General features: G+C 41.5%; 1 protein-coding gene across 1 annotated transcript in view; it reads left to right on the forward strand.

Moving 5' to 3' along the window:
- BMPR2 (bone morphogenetic protein receptor type 2) overlaps nucleotides 1-22,060 on the forward strand; it is a 127,405-nt gene that overhangs the window by 38,003 nt on the left and 67,342 nt on the right. Inside the window, exons 2-3 of the mRNA XM_084778672.1 lie at nucleotides 18,443-18,613; nucleotides 20,200-20,370. Of these exons, the coding sequence (XP_084634798.1) occupies nucleotides 18,443-18,613; nucleotides 20,200-20,370 (342 nt within the window). The remainder of the gene's footprint in view (nucleotides 1-18,442; nucleotides 18,614-20,199; nucleotides 20,371-22,060) is intronic.

Raw genomic sequence — 22,060 nt, forward strand, 5'->3', positions numbered from 1 at the left:
GCCACAGGTCAGCAACTCTGCTCAGTTAGTAAGTAGTAGAGCTGGAGAGATAGCTCAGTGGTCACAAGGTCGTATTGCTTCCAGATGACTGAGTTTGGTTGCTAGTACCTCTCTCCCCTCCCACTTCTCTGCCTTGCCCCCATGCCCAAATCTTTCACATTGCATGTTTTGTGCCCCACCAGGATAGCCAGGGCCACCTGTGGGTTTGGAGCTGTACATAGGAGTCTGGGGGGTCTCAACAGAGGAAATCCAGTAAAGACTGAGAGTCCCCTGTTTCCTAGAATCTACTAGAATCTAGTATGTCAGAAATAAGGGGTAGGGCCCCATGACCTCTTCTGCCTTCCCTGACTGACTGCTGACGGGGCTGGTGTTGGTATGCCCAGACAAGAGACTACGTTGATGGAGTTCATAATTAATAACAGCTGTATTGGTCTAGGGAATAGCGTTCTGTAATCCCAAAGTGAGGATTTTTTTGTTTTTGTTTTTGAGACAGGGTCTCTCTGCACAAAGATTTGCCTCCCAAGTGCTAAGATTAAAGGTGTGGTCACCTTGCTGGCCTTGGTGAAGAATTTTTAAGGCAGTGTTTAATCATTGGTTTTCTGCATATGAGATCTAATTGGGAAGGAAAAAATATGTAGCTTTTTTAAAAGGCGAAATTGTGTTCCCATTAATATCTTAGCTGCTCCATTGCTCCAGGATAGTTTGGGCCCTTCATCATAAAGGATTTGTCAGTCCCATTCCTAGGATCCAAGGAAATCACAAGTTTAGGGAGTAAATGGAGGTGGGTGGGTGTCTTTTGGGCATCTGGACTGTGACATTGTAAAAGTTGTGACGGTAACAACCTAAGGAAGCCTAAGGGAGCAGAAGATGGGGACAGGAACGCCAGCGGTCACCCTGCTTTTCCATACCTGGTGGCCCACGAGAGGACAGTAACTCCTATCGCAGCCTGCCCCGCAGAGTGTGCTTCTGACCTGTAGAACACAGAACAGGAGCACGAAGTAAATCTGCTTAAAGCCAGTAAGATGTTAGGATTGTTACTGCACACAATCTAAATTGAAACATGCTGTTTGAGACCTGGGGTAAAGGGAAGACTTTGGTGTCTGTCTCGGCATGCCTGCGTTTTCTTACTATGAGCATGTATTACTTAATTAAGTAATAATAATTCTCTGGTTAGCATATAAAAACTAGATTAAAGGAGAATGTGGCTAAACTGATAAGGAAGCTGTCAAAGTTGTAGAGGCAGGAGATGGTAACAGTTCACACTGGGATAGTATATTGGATAGACAGTGATAAATATGTGCAAGCGTGCGTGCAAGTGTGTGTGTGTTGTGTCTGGAGATATATTGAAGATAAAATTCATTGGATTTATTGATTAACTAGCTGCTTTTTGTGCTTCTGCAACGGAAACCTTACAGTTAACACACAATATTTTTATAGGCCCCAAATAGTTACATATTTTTTTTTATAGTAGGCTACTAGCTGAGCGTGGTGGCTCACACCTTTAACCCCAGCACTCAGGATGCAGAGGCAGGCAGATTGCTGTGAGTTCAAGGCCAGCCTGGTCTACAAAGTGAGTCTAGGACAGCCAAGATAACAGAGAAATCCGGCTTGCTCAGGTTTTTAGAGTGATTTTTGTCTCTTGATTTTTCCCTTCACTCTCTCTCACATGTCTATTTGCCAGACTGTCACTAGGCCCCACAGAAACCCTGTCATTCTACGGTAAATAGCCTTATCTAGAGAAAAGTGACAACGTACAACATCTAAAAGTTATATTTGCAGCTTTCCCTGGAGGGGTTTTCCTTCTCTTGTTCTATTTGGATCCATAACTCTTTAACCTTGTTGTGGCCTGGTTCCTGCTTGTGTTTGCAGCGCTATTTTCTAATATCCGTTTCCTATGCTGCATTCCATCAACTTTGAACTATATTTGGTTGTTGGAGCTTAGCACAGTTCCCCACCTTTCATTCATGAGGCTGTCTTGCTCAGGCTATCCTTCTCAGCCACGTGAGTCATGAACTGCCATGGCTCAGCTTAAGCTGAATATCTGTAGAATTAACATTTTAAAAACATTTTTTGTTCTTTAGAAGAGTGTGACATGACCGTGTTAGGCCTTGAAAGTCTACTTTGGTTTTTGGGTATTTAAAAAAATACTATTTACTTTGTGCATGTGTATGAGTGCATAGGTACGCACACATGACGTGTTTAAGAGGCCAGAGGACAACTTGTAGAATCCGTTACCTCCTTCTGCCACACGGGCCCCGGGTCTAACCCAGGCAGTCAGGCTGGTGTCAGTGCCTTTGTCTGCTGAGCCATCTCACTGGCTCCAAGTTCTTCCACTTCGATTACAGCACTAAACTGTATTGATGCCCTCCCCGCCCCCTTTATGTATTAGTGGGACTTCTGGGCAGTATTTATTCTTTAACTCAGGATATCTATTTTTTCTAGTTCCTAGGTAATGTCTGTCACATTAGGTATTTCTCGTATACTTGGCTTTAATAACAAAAATCCCTTGTAACAGGTGACTTAAGTAATAGAAATTTACTTTTTCACTAGTTTGAACGTTGGACGTTGAACGTTGAAGACAGGATGTCTAGGTGGAGAGGTTCTGGCAAGGTCTCTTATCTTGTCTTAAGTCAGCATCAGCTGTCTGACTGTGAACTCACCGTGGCTTTTCCTCTAGTGTATGGGGCTGCGTAAAGACAACAGCCACTACGAGTCTGTCAGTACTGCTGGCTTAGAGATCCGTAGTTAAGGTCATAGGAGGGGGTCCTAGCTCAGCACTGTTGAGGTCAGGAGAGAAAGCCCTGATCAGAATGTTACATGCCTGTTGCTTGTCTCAGACTCAAGAATTGTGAGGAAATAGCTTTCTGTTGTGTAAGTGCCTTATTTTCGGGCATTTTGTTATGACCGCTGGTCTCAACTTGAGTTGTAGAAAAACTTCTGCTGCCATGAACCACACTGCTGGTAGAAGAAACAAAGTACAATGTGGAAACAGCTCTGATTTGGGGGGAACATATCTCAGTTTATAGCCGCATGCAGTTTAACAATTGTTAGGTTCTTGTTTTATGATTTATGTATTGTCTTCTCATTAAATTATATTTATTGAGGGTAGGGGTTGCTTACCTTCAAATGAGTGCAGGTGTCCTTTGTTAACTAGAAATGATATTTTTAAATATTCTTTGTACCTTGGATATGTGGATTTTCAGGAGTTGTTGAATGAGCTAAGTATCAGACTGAGACTGATAGTGTGTTTAAGTCAGGAGCCCAGGTGGGGCTTGCTGATGGCGATGGTACTGACTTTACATCTCTGCCGCCAAATACCTGACAGAAACAACTTGAAGAGGGGACTTCTAGGGCTTGGGGATGACTCAGTGGATTGGCTGTGCAACATAAGGTGCAGAGCTCTCAGAATGGCAGGCGGACATGGCAACCTGCTGTAATTTAGTGCTCTGGAGTGGACAGGGGATCACTGGGGCAAGCTGGGTAGCTCGTCATATCATCAGGCTCTTTGTTCATGGAGAGACCTGCCTCAGCGAATAAAGTGGGAAGGATGGAGGAAGACCACCAGCATCCACCTTAGTGGGCACATACATGCACACATACCACATGTACAGACATATGCCAAAAAAACAAAAAAGACCTTTTAATTTCAGCTAATCATTTGAGAGACCACAACACAGGGTGGGAAGGATGCTTGTCAGTCTGTTCACCTTCTGGTAAACAGGAATCAGAACATGAATAGGGCTATTCCCCTGGGAGCCACATCCCCAGTGACTTCCTCCAATAAGATGCTATCTCCTAAAGGAAGTGCTACTGTAACCAGCTTGAAAGATGACGATACTCTATAGAGACACTTGTGACGATCAGACTATTGAGACGGCGCACCCCAAGAAACTAGATTACCCACAGGGTTCTATCTATCCATCTTTCTATCTTGAGACATCTCCATCTGTCTGTCTGTCTGTCTATTGACATCTCATTGTGTAGCTCTGACTGGTCTGGAACTTGTGCAGACCACAGACCTGGCTGGCCTCACACCCAGAGATCTCTCCACTTCTGCTTCCTGTGCTGGGAGTTAAAGGCTTGTGCCACTATACCTGGGCTGCCTCCCCTTCCTGTCAGTCATATTGTGTGAGAGGAAAAAGGCTGAAGCCTTGTACCAGCTAGAGGGATAAATTGTCTCCTGGAAAAGAGGTTTCATATAACAAGCTAATGACCCACCAGACCATTCTGCAGGATGAGACTGGAGCCCAGACAGTAGTGGGTCATTGGTGGGTGGGACCACGCCTTGATGACTGCTTAGATAGACATACCCTGGTCTGAAGGAGGTCACTCACTCTCTCCCTTCCCAATATGGCCTTTTCTGCCTTTTACTATTAATTGGCTGTTCCTATTGATTTAGTGAGGCCACCCCAAGCTTGGCAACATTGCCTCCTGTGAACAAAGCATGACCCTATGGGAGATATTTCAGGTTCCAGTCATAGCATTGGTGAAGCAGTATAGCTCATTCTCTTGTAGAAATTACCAAATCCTTTGGTGATCTATACTTATATTCAGAACCCTTTATGAAATTACCAACACGACAAAGGCCAGGCACAGTTGTCCAGGTCTGAAATCCCATCACCTGGGAAGTGGAGGCAGGAACAGCAGAAGTTTAAGGTCATTCATACAGAGAGTTTGAGCTCAGCCTGTGCTACTTGAGACCCTGTATTAAAACAAGTGTATTTAAGGCTGAGTGTGGTGGCGCACGTCTTTAATCCCAGCACTCGGGAGGTGGATCTCTGTGAGTTGGAGGCCAGCCTGGTCGACAAAGCAAGTCTAAGACAGCCAAGGCTACAGAGAGAAACCCTGTCTCGAAAAACCAAACCAAACCAAACCAAAACAAAACAAAACAAAAAAAACCAAGTGTGTTTATGTCTAAGCGCCTATATACAATAAATACTGGTAGTATTGGTAGTGAGTCTATAGAATAATATAAATATGAATCTGTATTGCTTTCTAGTAAAATGGGCAGATGACCTGAGCCTCTTTGAGTCTTGGTCTATGCAAGGATAATTTATATTACAATTTGGGTTTATTGAAATGACTCTTTTAATGTACATGTAAAATAAATTTATTTTTAAATTCTAATAGTAGAAAATATATAGTGAAATTTTTGCAACTGTTTTTATTAGTTTCTATATACTTTCAGAAATATTTATATATAAGTATCAGTACTTACATGTTATGTACACATATATATACACACATATATATTATATGGGGATTGTTATTAAAAACAACAAGTTAGATAAAAGAACTAACATAATGTATTGGATTTTTGTGTTTTTGTGTGTGTGTGTGGTTGGTTTTTGTTGTTGTTTTTCGAGACAGGATCTCTCTATGTAGCCTTGGCTGTCCTGGAGTTGCTTTGTAGACCAGGCTGGCCTCGAACACACAGCGATCCGCCTGCTACTGCTTCCCGAGTGCTGGGATTAAAGGCATGCTCCACCGCGCCTGGCCCATAAATTGGATTTTTAGTGGCAGTTGTTAGTGCCCCTTATAAAGAAAGAAATGGCTTCTGAACGGCTTTTACAATCAGAAAGTACCTTAAGATTGTTGTTGTTGTTATTATTGTTGCTGTTATGATTATGATTATAGGGGTTCGAGACAGAGTCTCTGTGTAGCCTTGGCTGTTCTGGACTTGCTTTGTAGACCAGGTTGGGCTGGAGTTCACAGAGATCTGCCTGCCTCTGCCTCCCTGAGTACTGGGATTATAGGCGTGCTCTACTGCGCTCAGCAGATTGTTTTTGTTTTATAGTTGAAAATATTGTTTATTTTTAGATAACAAAGGGTAACTATGTTTACAAGTAAGCAGGAAATTCTTAATATCTAACATGAGGAAATGGTTTATTTTTGGTGATTTGCGGTTTTATTCCATTACCATAGTGGGTCTGTTTCTGTTTTTTTGTTTTTGTTTTGTTTTTGACATAGAGCTTCTCTCTATATAGCCCCAGACACTACATAGACCATACTGACCTTGAACTCACAGCCTCTGACTCAGGGCGCAGTGCTGTGATTAAAGTTCATAAGCACCATGCCCAAACTACCATAGTGGTTTTAGGCAGTGGCGATTTTATGTGTCAAGAACATGGGCAATGTGGAGTTATTCGTGGTTGAGGTAAATACAAGTTGCTCAATAAACATTTACTGGATAGAAGCTGCTAACCTTCCTACAGTTCATGGAATACACTCCAAACAAAGAGTTATCTTATAAGGTTAATAGAAATAAAAAATTGGCCATATAAGTCATAGCTTTACTTATTATTCTTTTCCTCCTTCCTCCTCTCTCCCTCCCTCCTTTCCTTTTATCTGTGTGTGTGTGTGTGTGTGTGTACACACTTATGTGTACTTGTGTGCATGTGGAGACCAGGAGACAACGTTGGATGTGAGCTCTGGGGAATCCTAACTTAGGTCTTATGCATATGTGGTAGTCATGTTAATGATGGAGCCATTTTTATCAAGAGAACCTCTTTATTATTTTTTTCTGTAGTGTTTTTCATTGAATTTATAGCACAAATCTTTAATTATAGTGTATCTTGACTCTTCATTTTATGGTTTTATAACTTTAAATGTAAACTGATCTAGAATAAATATAATCCAACATGAAACAGGTATGTGTATTTGTTATTTTTCAGCATTTAATCCAGTGGTTTTTAGTCTGTGGGTCAAGACGCCTTTGGCAAACCTCTATCTCCAAAAATATTCTCATTACAATTCATAACAGTAGCAAAATTACAGTTATGAAGTAGCAATGAAATAACTTAATGGTTGAGATCACCACAACATGAGGAAATATGTTAAAGGGTGGCAGCATTAGGAAGGTTGAGAACCATTGATTAGTTGAAAATATACCAAAATGAGATCTGATTTTTTTTCTTTCTCTTTTAGTTTTTCAAAACAGGGCTTCTCTGTGTAGCCCTAGCTGTCCTGGAATTCGCTCTGTAAACCATGCTGTCCTCAAACTCAGAAATTTGCCTGTTCCTGCCTCTTAAGTGCTAGGATTAAAGGTGTGCACTGCCGCTACCTGGCCTGACTTTTTTTTTTTTCCCATTTCCAAGACAAGAATTTCTCTGGGTAGTCTTAGCTGTCTTGGACTCACTTTGTACACCAGGCTGGCCTTGAACTCACAGAAATCCACTTGCTTCTACCTCCCAAGTGCTGGGATTAAAGGCATGCACTACCACCACCCGGCTGATTTTTTTATTTTCTTAAACTTAAATAATAAAATTATTCTCAACTCTTCAATCTACATTTCAGCTTCAAGGCTTGACTTGGCCTTATTCCATAGTTACCTAAGTCTGAAAATCATGTAGCCATCTGCCTGCTGGTAAAGATAGCAGCCAGCGTAAAGGATGTGAAGAAGCTAGCAATTGGAAAAAAAATAGAAGTATGAAGAGCAATTCTAAAGTCTTTGAACAAAGTCCTATGATGTACTTGCTTAAATCTGCTAACATCCTGTGCCCTGAACAGATTCCTAATGGGAGAGACTGGTGTTTTCAGTAAGTCAGGAAAGCTGGCTGTCAGCTGGTGTTGCATCTAGTAATGATCATGAATAGTGCTTTTGTATTTTAGAGTAACTCTCTAGGCTAGATTGATGCTTATTTTTTTTCTTTGTTTTATTGTGATTTTTATATGGCCTGGAACTCACAGTGATCCGCCTGACTCTGCCTCCCAAGTGCTGGGATTAAAGGCTTACGTCACCACGCCCCGCCTGAATTTTATGTATGCTCTACTTCTGAAATGTTCTTTAAGGAACTGGAGAGAAGGTTGCTCTTCCAGAGGACTCAGGGTCTGCTCTTAGCACCCACGTGGTGGCTCACAACCATTTGTGACTCTGGTTCCAGGGGATCACACTTTCTCTTCTGGCCTCTGTGCCCCTCCCCCACAGTGTGCGTGTGTGTGTGTGTGTGTGTGTGTGTGTGTGTGTGTGTGTGTGTGTGTAAAACACAATACAACATGCACATAAAGGCCCATAAATGTTCTTCAGGAGACATACAGAAATTTTAACTGGATTAAAGTTGTGTCTTATTAGGAAATGATGTAGATGCTGGACTCCAAACAGCCGTGCATGATGAAGACCAACCAACCCAGCCGTGCATGGGATGAAGTTAGCACCCATTCCCTCCTGCCTCACTAAATTGCTTAATGATGAGAACAAGGAGAGAAGCCAGCCTTTGCTTTTTAGACAGGGTCTTAATATGTAGCACAGGCTGGTCTTGAGCTCTTTTTAAACGAGATATATTTTATTCCTAATTATGTTTATGCACGATTATACGTAGGTTTGTGAATGCCAGTGCGTGTAGAGGCCAGAGGCACCAGATTGTCCTGGAACTGGTGTTACATGTGGTTCTAAGCTGATGATGTGGGTGCTGAGAACTGAACTTGTGTCTTCTGGAATAGCAGGAAGTGCTCTTAACCGCTAATTCATCTCTCTAGCCCTGGCCTCGAATTCTTGATCCTACCTCACCTTCCCGTATACTAAGATTGGAAGTGTGTTGCCACCCCGTCTGGTTTAGGGGTGAATTTAGTCAAAAGTATTAGCCAGGTATGATGGTGCACACTTTTAATCCCTGCACTGGAAGGCAGAGCCAAGTCTACATAGTGAATTCCAGGACAGAAAGGGCTGTGTAGAGATGCCCTTTCCCAGAAAACAACAGCAGAAGTGCAGTAGTCATCTAGCAAAAGAGTGTTGTAAAACCAGTGTAGTCACTTGAGAGCAGAAAGAGTTCATTCTTTCTACTGTTTTGTTTTTTAATAAATTTATTTTTTATTTTATTCCCAAACCACTATGATTTGGGAAATTTTGTTTTCTGAGCTTCTGGTTTGATTTGTGGGTTATGATACACACATATAAACACAAACATGCACAAACACAGTGTAGGAAAATACTACAATGTATTCCTTTGTAAAATATTGTTTCATGGAAATTTTGATTTATCTTTGATATATGTATTTTCTAGTTGTGACTTAAAAAAGCATTTCTTAGGTTGGGCTAATTTAACTATTGATAACGATGATAATGATAAGCCGGCCATTTTAACGTACAAGAAGTCAGTTTATCTTTATAAAAATAACCCTTTTTCATCTAGGTCTTGTGAGTTGGAACAGTGTGTGACACCTTAGGTTTGTGAGCCGCCTCCGCCGCCGCCTCCTCCTCCTCCTCCTCCTCCTCCTCCTCCTTGTTTTTTGAGACAGGGTTTCTCTGTGTAGCAACTCTAGCTGTCCTGGAACTCTCTCTGTAGACCAGGCTGGCCTCAGACTCACAGAGATCCTCCTGCCTGTGCCTCCCAAGTGCTGGGACTAAAGGCGTGCGCCACCACCGCCCAGCTAGAGCTCCGTCTTCTTGAAAAACATTTGAGCAAGCCATGTTAGAGTTGGCCATGTTAAGATGAATTCTTACTTTCTTGAGAACTGGACTTCAGGTTATTTTTGAACAGTATTTTATACATCTAACTTACTTATGGCCCTATTCCTAGAAAGCAGCATTCCATTTTTGTGTACTTTTTCTTTTTTCTTTTGTTTTTATTTTTTTGAGACAGGGTTTCTCTGTGTAGCCTTGGCTGTCTGAGACTCACTTGGTAGACCAGGCTAACCTTGAACTCACAGCCATCTGCCTGCCTCTGCCTCCCGAGTGCTGGGATTAAAGGTGTGCGCCACCACGCCCGGCCGTTTGTTTTTAAATTATGCAGACTTTTCTAACTCAGTGATTAGTAGGATTGAAGGAGCTAACATTGTTTCTTGTTCTTGATCTGGAGGAAAAGCTTCTGTTTCCCCACCACTACTGAATATGATATTAGTTGTGAGTTTTTCATTGTTGTATTCTTTTAAAAATTATTTATTTAATATCCACCCGTGTGTGCCTGAGTGTGTAAATGTGCACCACGTGTGCTCATGAGCCTGTGGAGGTCAGAAGAGGCATTGGATCCCCTGGAATTGGAGTTACAAGTCGTTGTGAGCCGCCATGTGTGTACTGGGGCTTGAACCCAGGTCTTCTGCAAGGATAACAAGTGCTCTTAACCACGGGGCCATCTCTCCACCCCAAACGGTTGTGTATTCTTGACATCAATCAACATTGAGTAGTATTTATACTTTCCCACATAGAGAACAGTAGTGGTAATATTTCAGTGTCTTTTCTTTTCATTTTCTCTTTTCTGTTTTAAACCAAGCATGACTTATTACTAACAAGTATATTTTTTTGAAATTCAAAACACCATTTGAAGACATTTAAAGTGTTTTATTTTTGTCTTCCTGCCTGCCTGCCTGTCTGCATGAATGCCTGCACACCAGAAGAGGGCACCAGATCCCATTACAGATGGTTGCAGGCCACCATATGGTCGCTAGGAATTGAACTCAGGTCCTTTGGAAGAGCAGGAAGTGCTCTTAACCATCTGAGCCATCTCTCCAGCCCCTTATTTTGTATTTTGTTTTGTTTTGTTTTGTTTTTGAGACACTGTTTTTCTGTGTATCCTTGGCTGTCCTGGACTCGCTTTGTAGACCAGGCTGACCTCAAACTCACAGCGATTCAACTGCCTCTGCCTCCCAAGTGCTGGGATTAACAGTGTGCATCCCCATGCCTGGTTTATTTTGTATTTCTTAAGGAATGTTATTATATAGGTAGGGCATATTTCTATTATATTCTAAAATTACTCCTCTCTCAAGAGTAGCTTATAAGAATGACCATCCATACCTGAAGTGGCAAGGGCCAGGTTAGGCGAGCAGATCCTGTGTCAGTAGTGTAAAGAGCTGTAGAGGAAGACACCAAGCGTGTACACCCCCCAACAGAGTGACCACCCACTGCAGTGTGGGTGGAAACATCGAGCTGTCCAAAGTCTTCCTGCAAACATATTTTTAATATGTCATTACTTGTCTATTTATATCACTAGGACACAACCACTTTAGGGACTAACAACTGTCTCACTCATGCCATATCCACAGGGTTAGGATACTGCTGCCACATGATAGGTGCTCTCGGGGCAGTTTTAGCTGCTTTTGTATAGTGTACTTATTGCTCAGGATTAGAAAGAACAGTGTTTGGGGGGGGGGCTTGTTTGTTTGTTTGTTTGTTTTTCTGTTCGAGAGAGCTGAAATTAACTGACTTTTAGGCAGATTGAGGTGTGTGTTTGTGCACGTGCATTTAGTTGCTTTAAGAATATATACAGAGAGTTAAAATAATAGGCCTAGGACTGCTGTCCCTAGAAAGCCCTGCATTCCAAGCTGGCCGTTGGCTGGCATGTGCTTGGGAGAGCTCCCGCTGAGGGCAACCCCGCAGGTGTCTTGGCTGGGAAGTGAACGTGCAAGGAGATGGGAATGAAATCTTGGTTCAGATTGATTTCATCAACCTGGATCAGATTCCTGGGAGTCTAATGCCAGGTGCTTTGTTGTGAGAATATTTCAAACACAGTGCAATTTGGGGAAAAGCTTCCAGGGAATAGTCATCCCCATTCCAGGTTTCCAGGCAACAGTCATTTCAACTCCAGGTGCACACTAAAGCTTAAGATGTGATTACTTAGAAACTCCTGCACATAGCACATGTGGTCACGAGGGTGGGCTCTATAGCTCAAAGGCTGAGAATCTAGTGTGGTCTCTGACTGATAGCAGAGAGGTCAGCGGGCTACATAGGACTTGTGATAACTCCCCAAAGGTTGGGTTCTATTAACTGGGAGCTAAAGATGACAGTCTAGAGAGGGAGAGTCTGGGATAATCGTTCTGCAAAAGGTGGGTGATGTCTCCCTCCACAGCCAGCAAAAAAGGCCACCAGGTCATTAACAGTATCCACTCTCAGCCTTCTGGATGGGATGTAGGCATTTTCCTCACTGAAGAGGCACCCTGTGTTATTAACATTTCTATTTTCCCTAGATGTCTGTGGGTGCAAGGACCTTTGTGCTCGCAACACCCCGTCATTCCATAACTGACAGGGTAGTTTACTATACGCATATTGTTTATGCGAACACTACATACAGTTTATGTTGACCATCTCCTTTTCTTTTGTGACTCTGGAATTTTGGTACCAGACTGAAAGTGCCTACTTGACCAAGCTTATTCCGTACAACTTGGAACACTTGTGCTTAGACAACATTTCGTGTGTTTCAGAATTCAGCAACGGGGGCACTAAGTGTGTGCTGTGTGATGCACTGGAGGCTCAAGGAAGCCCGGACTGCCTTCATATTTTGGTTCTTAGAACTTTTCTTCTTTATTTTGCTCTCACACTAGCTTTGAATATGACCATGCTGAGTTCTGTGAATCTCAGGAGTCCTAAGCCAGCATTAACTCTAGAAAATGCTAATGAGGTATCTTCTGATGATTTTTAACCTCCCACTGTGCTCTTAACTTGAAGTTATGACAATGCTCAGCAGAGTGACACTGCAATCTGGATTTAAAAATATATAAATTAAGGACTGAGATATAGCTGTGTAGAGCACTCACTTATGTGCAGGTCCTAGGTTAATTTCTCACTATTGCGTGAAGGAGGGCATAATTAATATGTTTTTTAAAAATATTATTTGCTTTATAAAATGATTCATTATAACATTGGGTGCATCTTTGATTTATCAAAATAGAGTAACATTTTAAGTTTATACTAGATTGGGGGAGGCATTTCTGTTAAAGTAATATATCCCTGGTGCTGGAGTGATGGCTCAGGGGTTCAGAGCACCGGATGCTCTTGCAGAGGCCCCAGGTTCAGTTCTCTGCATCTACATGGTGGCTCACAACCACTTATACCCCAGTTCCAAGGGATCCAAGGCCCTCTCTTGGCCTCCAGTGGTACCATGCATGCAAGAAAAGCAAGCATGCGCATAAAAAATGAAAATAAATAAATCTTCAAAAGAAGGTATTTGTGCATTGAGGAGATGATTCAGTTTGCAAAATGCTCGCCATGTAAGAACCTGAATTTGAATCCCTCATACAAGCAGGAGGTTTCCTGGATTCTGGCTAGCTCATCTACTTGGTGAACCCTAGGTTCTGAGACCCCTTTTCAAAAAATAAAGAGGACAGTAATTGAAGAGGACGTCCAACATCAACTTCTAGTGTGCATGCACACACACAATATAGGGACACAATGAACTCCTTTCTTCACATGTTTTGTAGCAGGACTATTTCTGGAGTGATACTCTGAAGCCGTAGTTCAGTCTGTCCTTAGGCATTTGTGTTCTGGGAAAAGGACAGCACTGCTCCAGTTACTCAGCTATTTGCCCCTTGCCTGCAAGGTTTCTGTGCTGTTTATTTTAGATAGTTCATTTTGACACTTAGATAAACAGAAGCCAAGCACATAAGCATGCCCAGAATTAGTCCCTAAACCTCGCTCCAGGGCAGAGATAAGAGGCTTAGGCTTCTCCAGTGCAGATAAACACATAACAACTCCTGGAGGAGACGCGTTGTGAGACTCTCAGATTGTTTACACAGAATGGCCATGATGATTTAAAAGTTTTTGCTGAACAGGGTGCAGTGACTTCATGCCAGCACTCCCTGCATTTGGGCTTAGAGTGGGAACTGTGATTTCCAGATCAGCATGGAGTACACAGCATGCTCCAGGCCAGTCTGGCCTTCCAAGGCATGCAATCTTTCATATTCATTCATAGTGAATTTAGAATACTATGCATTTCTTTCATTTTTACATTCTGTCTTCTTAGAACGGCTTCATTTTTATTTGCGTTCTCTAAACCAAATTCTTGTTTATTTTATCTCCCAATTTTTATCTGCCCATGAGAAAACTGTAATGTTTATATTACTGTAATGTTTTTGCCTCCTAAATTTTCCCAGTATATAAATTGGCTATTTCTGAATTCTGAAAAAGTTTCATAGAATTAATTTAAAAAGTGTTTCTCTGTCATTATGTCTAAGTTCTTTAATCCCAGTACTCAGGAGGCAGAGGCAGGCGGATCGATGTGAGTTCGAGGCCAGCCTGGTCTACAAAGTGAGTCCAGGACAGCCAAGGCTACACAAAGAAACCTGTCTCGAAAAAACAAAAAACAAAAAAACAAAACAAAACAAAAAACCAAAAATGAGAATGTCTAATTTCTAGAATATTAGATTTCTGGATGACAGACTTTGGAGACAGAAAATGTATAGAGGCTCTTCTCAAAATGTTAGGCTAAATAAGATGTTCTGTTCATAAACCCAGGATTATTTTTATTTGTCTTTGTAGAAATCTTTGTTTTCCCTCCTTAAGTTTTCCCCATTGATTGAGGCCTCAAACTCACAGTGATCCACCTGCCTCTGCCTCCCGAGTGCTGGGATTAAAGGCGTGCGCCACCACTGCCAGGCAAGTAACTGTTCTTTATGTTCCTAAATTGATAGCTTTGTGGGTGGCTGCCGGCTCATTCCTACATTTCTTCTTTTGTCTACTTCAAGTTATTTGTCAAATTTACTTGTTTTTTTTTTCATATACAACCATGGCAAACGTATATTGCTGTTTATGTCCATTAAGTAAAAACAATAAAAATCATATGTTATGAAAAACTGAGCAGCATTTAGAATCTACTGCTTTCATCTGTGTTTAGATGTGTTGCCCCATCTGGATTGAATTCTTGGGCTAAAATGATCTGTTCTCAGCTTTCTAAGTAGCTGGGACTGCAGGCACCTTCTACCCTATATGACTAGAATTTTTAGAGGTTGATTTTGTATTTGAGGATTAATTAAAATTAAACAAAAGATTTAATATGTATGTATTTGGTATATAAACTTTTCAGGTATAGAGTATCTATGCCATTAAAATTTTTTACGCCAGGAGGTGGTGCATCCCTTTAATCTCAGCACTCTAGGAGGCAGAAGCAGGTGGATCTCTGTGAGTTCGAGACCAGCCTAGTCTACAGAGGGAGTTCCAGGACAACCAAGGCTACACAGAGAAACCTTATCTTGGAAAACAATAATAACAACAAAATTTTAGTTGTTGTTGTTGTTTGTTTATTTGTTTGTTTTTTGGTTTTTTTGAGACAGGGTTTCTCTGTAGCCTTGGCTGTCCTTGGATTCACTCTGTAGACCAGGCTGGCCTCAAGCTCACAGAGATCCACCTGTCCCTGCCTCCCCCAGTCCTGAGATTATTATAACAAGGCATCATGACGCATGCCTTTAATTCTAGCACTTGGGAGACCAGCAGGTTGACTGAGCCTGAGGCCGTCCTGGTGTGTGCGCTGATTTTAGAAGCCATACAGCTATAGGATAACTGCCATCTCCAGAGAAGAGGAAAAGGAAGGAAAACAGTGTTTGAAGCAGAGTGTTATTTTCGTTATCTGAAAAAAGACCATACATTTACAATCAATTTTAAAAATAGTATCCAAAATGATAGATTTCATTATGGCATTTTATACATATATTTTACTTTTTGATTTTTTTCCCCTTTTGCTATAAAGAAGTTTATTTGGGAGGAGGGGAGAAGAGAGGGATTGTGGTTTGGAGAGGGCGATTGAACATGTGGACAGGCAGGCAGACAGATGAAGACAGAGCCATGAGGGCAGAGAAGGAAGGAGACAGAGACAGATAAACTAAGAGAACAGAAAGCGAGAGGGGGGGGAGAGCACAAGCAGGGGAGAGAGGGATGGGGGGGGGGGGAGAGGGCAGGAGAGACAAGAGAAAGAGCCAGATTATTTTTTATTGAAAAGATACCATTTTGGGTATTGAAAAGTACAAAGAAATGTTACTTAGATACATGACATTCATATTTTAAAAACTAAAGAGAAACATGTATGCATTTATAGTTAGATTAGCCTTCCCAGATTAGAGAAAGGAGCAGAAATTAAGCTTTGCATCGGAAAAATCTAGGGAGCACAATGTGCTGTGCAGCTTCATGCGTGTGTGTGCGCACACACACACACACACGGACAAACACACGCACACAAAATGTGATTTCAGGATGGAGAACCAATAAAACATGTAAGTTTTGAACAAGAAACAGAAGTTCCATTTGGTTGAGATTTAGAATTAACTAGACTCAGCACTTGCAAACCTGAGTTTTTGACTAATTTGGGGTATGTAGCAAAACTTTGTCTCAAAACAAAGCAAAAACAAAAAAAGTGAATTTAGTTGTCTACCTAATGATCCAAGAAAAGAATCACATCCCTTTCCATCTTCTTATTTTATTACATAAACATGTGCACATATATTTGGACTAGTTATGAATATTTCACAGTTTCCATATCTTTAAAAATTATTTGCTATTTATTTGTGTGTGTGTGTGCACGACCATGTGTAAGCATGCCCGCACCGTGGTGCCGCGTGGAAAGCAGAGGGCAGTTAGCGGTAGGTAGTTCTCTTCTTCCACGATGTGGATTCCAGAGATCAGCCTCGGGTCGTTAGGTGTGGTGAAAAGTCCCTTTACCTCCTGAGCCATCTCTCTGGCCCTTCTCCTGTAGTCTTCAAAGGTCAGGAGCCATAGCGAAAGTGTCTTCTCTCCCTGGTCCCCTCGGGTGGGAGAGCGTCTGGGATGGGATAGTTCTTACACCTGCAAAGCTGTTTTGTACATTGTGCTTATCACTTTTCACCTGACTGATTCCCTCCGTTCGTTTGAAAAACAAATCTGAGCAACACCGTACAGAGGTTTCACATAAGCCTTCTGCCCATCCTCTCTACCACCAAGATTCTGTCCCTCCTTTGCTAAGAGTTTCAGCAACAGAAAGAGTTGGATTTTGTCAGTTTTCTTCTTTCTTTTTTCTTTTGTTAAATTGGAAGGGTTATGTGCCTTACATTAAAAATAATTCTTTAAGTTGTTTAAGCTTCCATAACTTAATAAGATAGATTGATCCAGGTTTATGTGCTTGGGATAGACCCACAAGTTACATATTATTTTGAAATTCTCAACTGTAGATTTGCTTTATAAATTTTCCAGAATAAACAATTCTGTTTTCAAAAACTTCGTGGGGTTCTGTTTTTATGCATTGTTTTTATGTGACTCAATTTCAGTTATAAAATGAGATCTATTGAAAAATTTTTAAATGATTATTTGGCTTATTTTACATAGCACCTAATTATTTATGGCTTTATTTTTAAAAGCATGCTCAGCACACTTACTCTTCTCCCATACATGGTTGTACTCTCTGTTCCCCTGAACAGGTTTTCTTCTTTTTGATTTTTGTTTGTTTGTTTGTTTGTTTTGTTTTCATGACATGGTTTCTCTTTGTGTCCCTGTCTGTCTTGAACTTGTTCTGTAGACCAGGCTGGCCTTGAACTCAGGACTCAGAGATCCACCTTCTGCCTCCCAACTGCTGGGATTAAAGGTGTGTGCCACCACCAAGCTCTTAGTTCACTTAATTTGGTTTTCTCCAGATTCTTCTATTTTCCTACAGGTGACATAACTTTGTTCTTCATGGCTAAAAAAAAGTTTTCTATGTTGGTTCTATAACTTAGCTCTTGTGAGTGTGCTTAAAAAATTAGCTCTGCAAATGCCCCTGTGATATGTTAACTTGGAGTGCCTGGTTTCAGTACTCAACAGCGGCATAGTGGGGCTGTAAGGTAGCTCTACCGTTAGATGTAGGTTTGTTAGAAACATCTACACTGATTACTAGATGATTACTACACTGTTACCAGATGTCTTTACATCTAGTATAAGGAAGGACTCTCATCAGCTTTTGTTTTCTAAACTATACCTGTTTTCTGATTTTGGTGACATGTTATCTCAATGTAGTTTTAGTTTGCATTTCTCTAATGGCTAGGAAGTGTACCATTTCTTCATATGTTTGAGGACTGTAGAATATTACCTGCAGTAGGATATTTTGACCTTTTCCTGTTCGGATCACACCCCTTATCTAGCCAAGACATCAAGCAGTCTGTTGAGTAAGAATAGAGAAATTGAGCTAGGTGTAGTGGCACAGGCCGCTAATCCCAGCACTGGGGAGGCAGAAGCAGGTAGAGCTCAAGGCTAGCTAGCTGGTCTAGAGAGGAGGTTCCAGGCTGGCCAGGGCTGCAGAGTGAGCTCCTAGAGGGTGGGGGGAGGGGGAGGTAGCACACTGTCGCTTGTAACTCCAGCTGCAGAAAGGTCTAGTTCCTCTGTCCTCTGTGAGCACCTGTACTCACGTGCACACACCTACACCACACACACACACACACACTAAAAATAAATAAATAAGAGGCGGGTGTGATGGCGCACTCCTTTAATCCTAGTGCTCAGGAGGCAGAGGCAGGTGGATTGCTGTGAGTTTGAGGCCAGCCTGGTCTACAAAGGGAGTCCAGGACAGCCAAGGCTACACAGAGAAACCTGTCTCCGGGAAAAAAAAAAAAAGTAAATCTCCAAAAAGGAAATTATTGGGTAAATATAAAATTAAAAATTTATTCAGTAATTAAATTGGAAGGATTTACTAGGAAAATGTATAATCTTACTCAGATTAGATTACCATTATTAAATGAAACCTTAGAATATCATTATTAATAGTATTATCAGAGTAACATCAATTGATCATTGTGTTTTTCCCCCCAGCTTCCCAGAATCAAGAACGGCTGTGTGCATTTAAAGATCCATATCAGCAAGACCTTGGGATAGGTGAGAGTCGAATCTCTCATGAAAACGGGACGATACTCTGCTCCAAAGGGAGCACATGTTATGGTCTGTGGGAGAAGTCAAAGGGCGACATCAACCTTGTGAAACAAGGCAAGTGATGCTTAGGTTTATTCCTGTTTCAATTGCTGTGTGCTTTTCTCGTGGGGGCTGAGAATCAAGTGCAGCGCATTATGTGCGGAGACAAGCTGTATATCCTCAGCACTGTTTTCATGCAGCTGGAGCTTACCCAGAAAAGACATCAAGGTAGACTAAAATCCTACCAGAAAAGTAGTAAATAAGGGGGTGAACATAGACATATATTTACCAACAAGCTCCAAATTTGTAAAAGAAAATTTACTTTACTATACTTTGATTGATTGATTGATTGAGATAGGTCTCACTATGTAGACCAGACTGGCCTACAACTCATAAGAGATCTGCCTTCCTTTGCCTCGCTAGTGCTGAGAGAGACTAAGGCATGCTCCACCAAGCCTGGCCTTTTAGTGTATTTTAATGACATTTTTCTCTTTACAAATTACTATATGTGAATGAAGTCTGGGGACAAAAATACCAGAAAACTATTCAGAAAAACTAAGGTCTACAACTCAGTTTTCTTTGTTCTTTTTGGTTTTTTGATTGAGACAGGGTTTCTCAGTGTAGATTTGGCTGTCCTAGACTCACTTTGTAGACCAGGTTGGCCTTGAATTCACAGAGGTCAGCCTGCCTCTGCTTCCCGAGTGCTGGGATTAAAGACATGTACCACCATGCCCGGAACAACTCAGTTTTCTTAAAAAATATTATTTTTATATTAATTTGTTCCCTTTGGGTATATTTTAATGTTTACATATGTACCAACCTTCTTTGAGAACTAGGGTAATGGTACAGGACAGTCCCATGTTCTCTTCCGTTTTGCTGTAAATAGTTTCTGAAGACACTGTATCGCAGCACCTGTTTCACTGTGTACATGCATTACAGTTACCTCTGTGCTTTGGATGCTGTGCTCTTTCAAGGTTTTCACTGAAATGCAGGGAAAAACTTTAAACTTAACATGAGAGTTGTGTCTGATTATCTATTTATTCTGACTTTATTTATTTATTTTTAATTTATATGGGTAATCTGTCTTCACACACACCCAGAAGAGGGCATCAGATCACATTATAGATGGTTGTGAGCCACCATGTAGCTGCTGGGAATTGAACTTAGGACCTCTGGAAGAAAAGACAGTGCTCTTAACCTCTGAGCCATCTCTCCAGCCCTTATTCTGAATTTTTAAAAGTAGATTCTTTAATGTAGAATTAATAGATCATAAAGTATATGATTATTTTAAAGTCTCTACATTAAAATTGCTATGTGTTTTTCCAAAATTACCATCATATATACATTTATTACAGAACTGTATGAGAGTGACTGTCACTGAATCTTTGTTATGATTCCATATTATTATTTTAAAAATTAGGACAATTTAAATCTAAAATAGTTGGACTTTACTGTTTCTTTAATAATTCTTATACTAAAGCAGTTAATGATAACCATGTTGTTGGTTGCTTTTCCCCGTGAAATGTCTGTTGTATCCTTTCCCTTTTTTATTCAGGTTGTTTTATGACTTATATATTACTTAGTTTTCTATTACTGCAGTTATTTCATTGTTGTTTTATTTACTATATAGTTTCCAAGCTTACTTTAATATTGATTTGTAGGATGTTGGTCCCACATTGGTGATCCCCAAGAGTGCCACTATGAAGAATGTGTAGTAACTACCACCCCACCCTCAATTCAGAATGGAACATACCGTTTTTGCTGCTGTAGTACAGATTTATGTAATGTCAACTTTACTGAGAATTTTCCACCTCCTGATACAACACCACTCAGTAAGTATTTACAATCATTTCTTTGTTATTCCTTGTTCTAGAAATTGTGAAAATATAAAGCAGATAAACATTCAAGGTTAGTAGTGGTGCAAGGGAGAGTTTCACCGTTGTTCAGTGTTATCTAAGATCCCCAGCAAAGCTGGAAGACAGAGCCATGTAAGCCCTCTGTCTTAAGATACGGGGTTACAGGATTTGGAGTTTGCCCTGCTCGGCTTGGGTCTTGCTTTAGTCCAGTGCTTCCTCGCTGTGCCCATCCCTTCCTTTTAGAATGATCATGCATATTTATGCCATTTTATGTTGGAAGTATTTAATTTACTATTTGATTTTACAGGAGGTTACAATTTAATTGCCTTGGATCTCAGAAGATACTTTGAATTTTCATTAAACAGTCTTGAGAAAGAAAAGGCATGGGACTTTTGTGGTTGAACTAAATGCATTTGCATTACTGTATGGCCAGAAGCCTATATGGGCCAGGGAGCGGAGTGAGGTGGTTTGAATGAGAGCGGCCCTGTAGGCTCACACGTTTGAAAGCGTAGTTCTTAGTTGGTGTAGCTCTTTGGGAAGGAGGTGTAGTGTTGTTGGGGTGGCCTATGACCCTTCCCAACTAGCCCTCCGCCTTGTGCTTGCGGATCAGATGGGAGCTCTTGGCTCCTGCTCTCTAGCACCATTCTTGGCTGCCTGATGCCATGCTTCCCACAAGATGGCCATGGACTAACCCTCTGAAACTGTAAGCAAACCCCCAGGAAAGTCGCTGTTATAAGCTGTCTTGGTCATGGAGTCCTTTTAAAGCAATAGGAAAGTAACTAAGGCATATGCATACTTCTCTCGTTCTTCCTCTTTCTTTTGGCTTTGCAGTAAGTAGTAGGTCAAACCGGGCCTCAGGCATAGTGAGAAAGTACTCTACATTTACGCTGTATTTCTTCATGAAAAAAAGGAAAAACAGAAGAATTCCAGTAGCAGTAAGCATGCATTGTGCCCAGATCTTAGTCCGCCATAGTGTTCTCTGTGAAAGAAATTATTGCGTCTTGTGGAAGTACTTACTCCAGAACAAGAGTAAAATAAGTCCAAGCCTGAAATACTTTATGCTTGAAAGCATTCAGTACCCAAACGTGTGATGGAAACCCACGTTAAAGATGCAAGGCCATGCCCCTTGCCAGCTGTGGCAGTGGGTGAGCTAACTAGGGCAGTGCTGGAGAGCTCACCCTGGTGCTGTGGGCGCAGGAGAGCTGGCAGGCTGGCCAACTCAGCTGCCACCCAAGCCCATATCTGGGCCTTTGGGTTGGCCACTCCAGCACCTACCCCATCTGTAAACTGCTGGAGCGCGGGAAGGGGCCCGTCCTGCAGCGCCAAAGCTGCAGAACCTCCATGGCACAGGGTAGTGACAGGGTATCTAAGAGGAGGGTTCCAGATTGACAGTGTAGCAAAAGCCAGAGGCCTCGAACCAGACCAATGACTTGTTGCAGTGAATATTTGCTAGGAAAGATGTACGCTCACAGGGCATATTGTGTGACACACTACAGCTTCCACAACAAGATTTTTTTCTTTTGGGGGGAGGTTGCAAAGGAGGAGTGTGGATACAAAGGGACAAGGAGATGAGTGGGATTGGGTGCGTGATATAAAATTCACAAGGAATCAATAAAAAGTTAAATAAAATTTTAAATAAGATGCAGGAGCATGCTCTATAGAGCCC

This window comes from Acomys minous, assembly GCF_964271855.1.
Source record: "Acomys minous genome assembly, chromosome: 4".
Lineage (NCBI taxonomy): Eukaryota > Metazoa > Chordata > Mammalia > Rodentia > Muridae > Acomys > Acomys minous.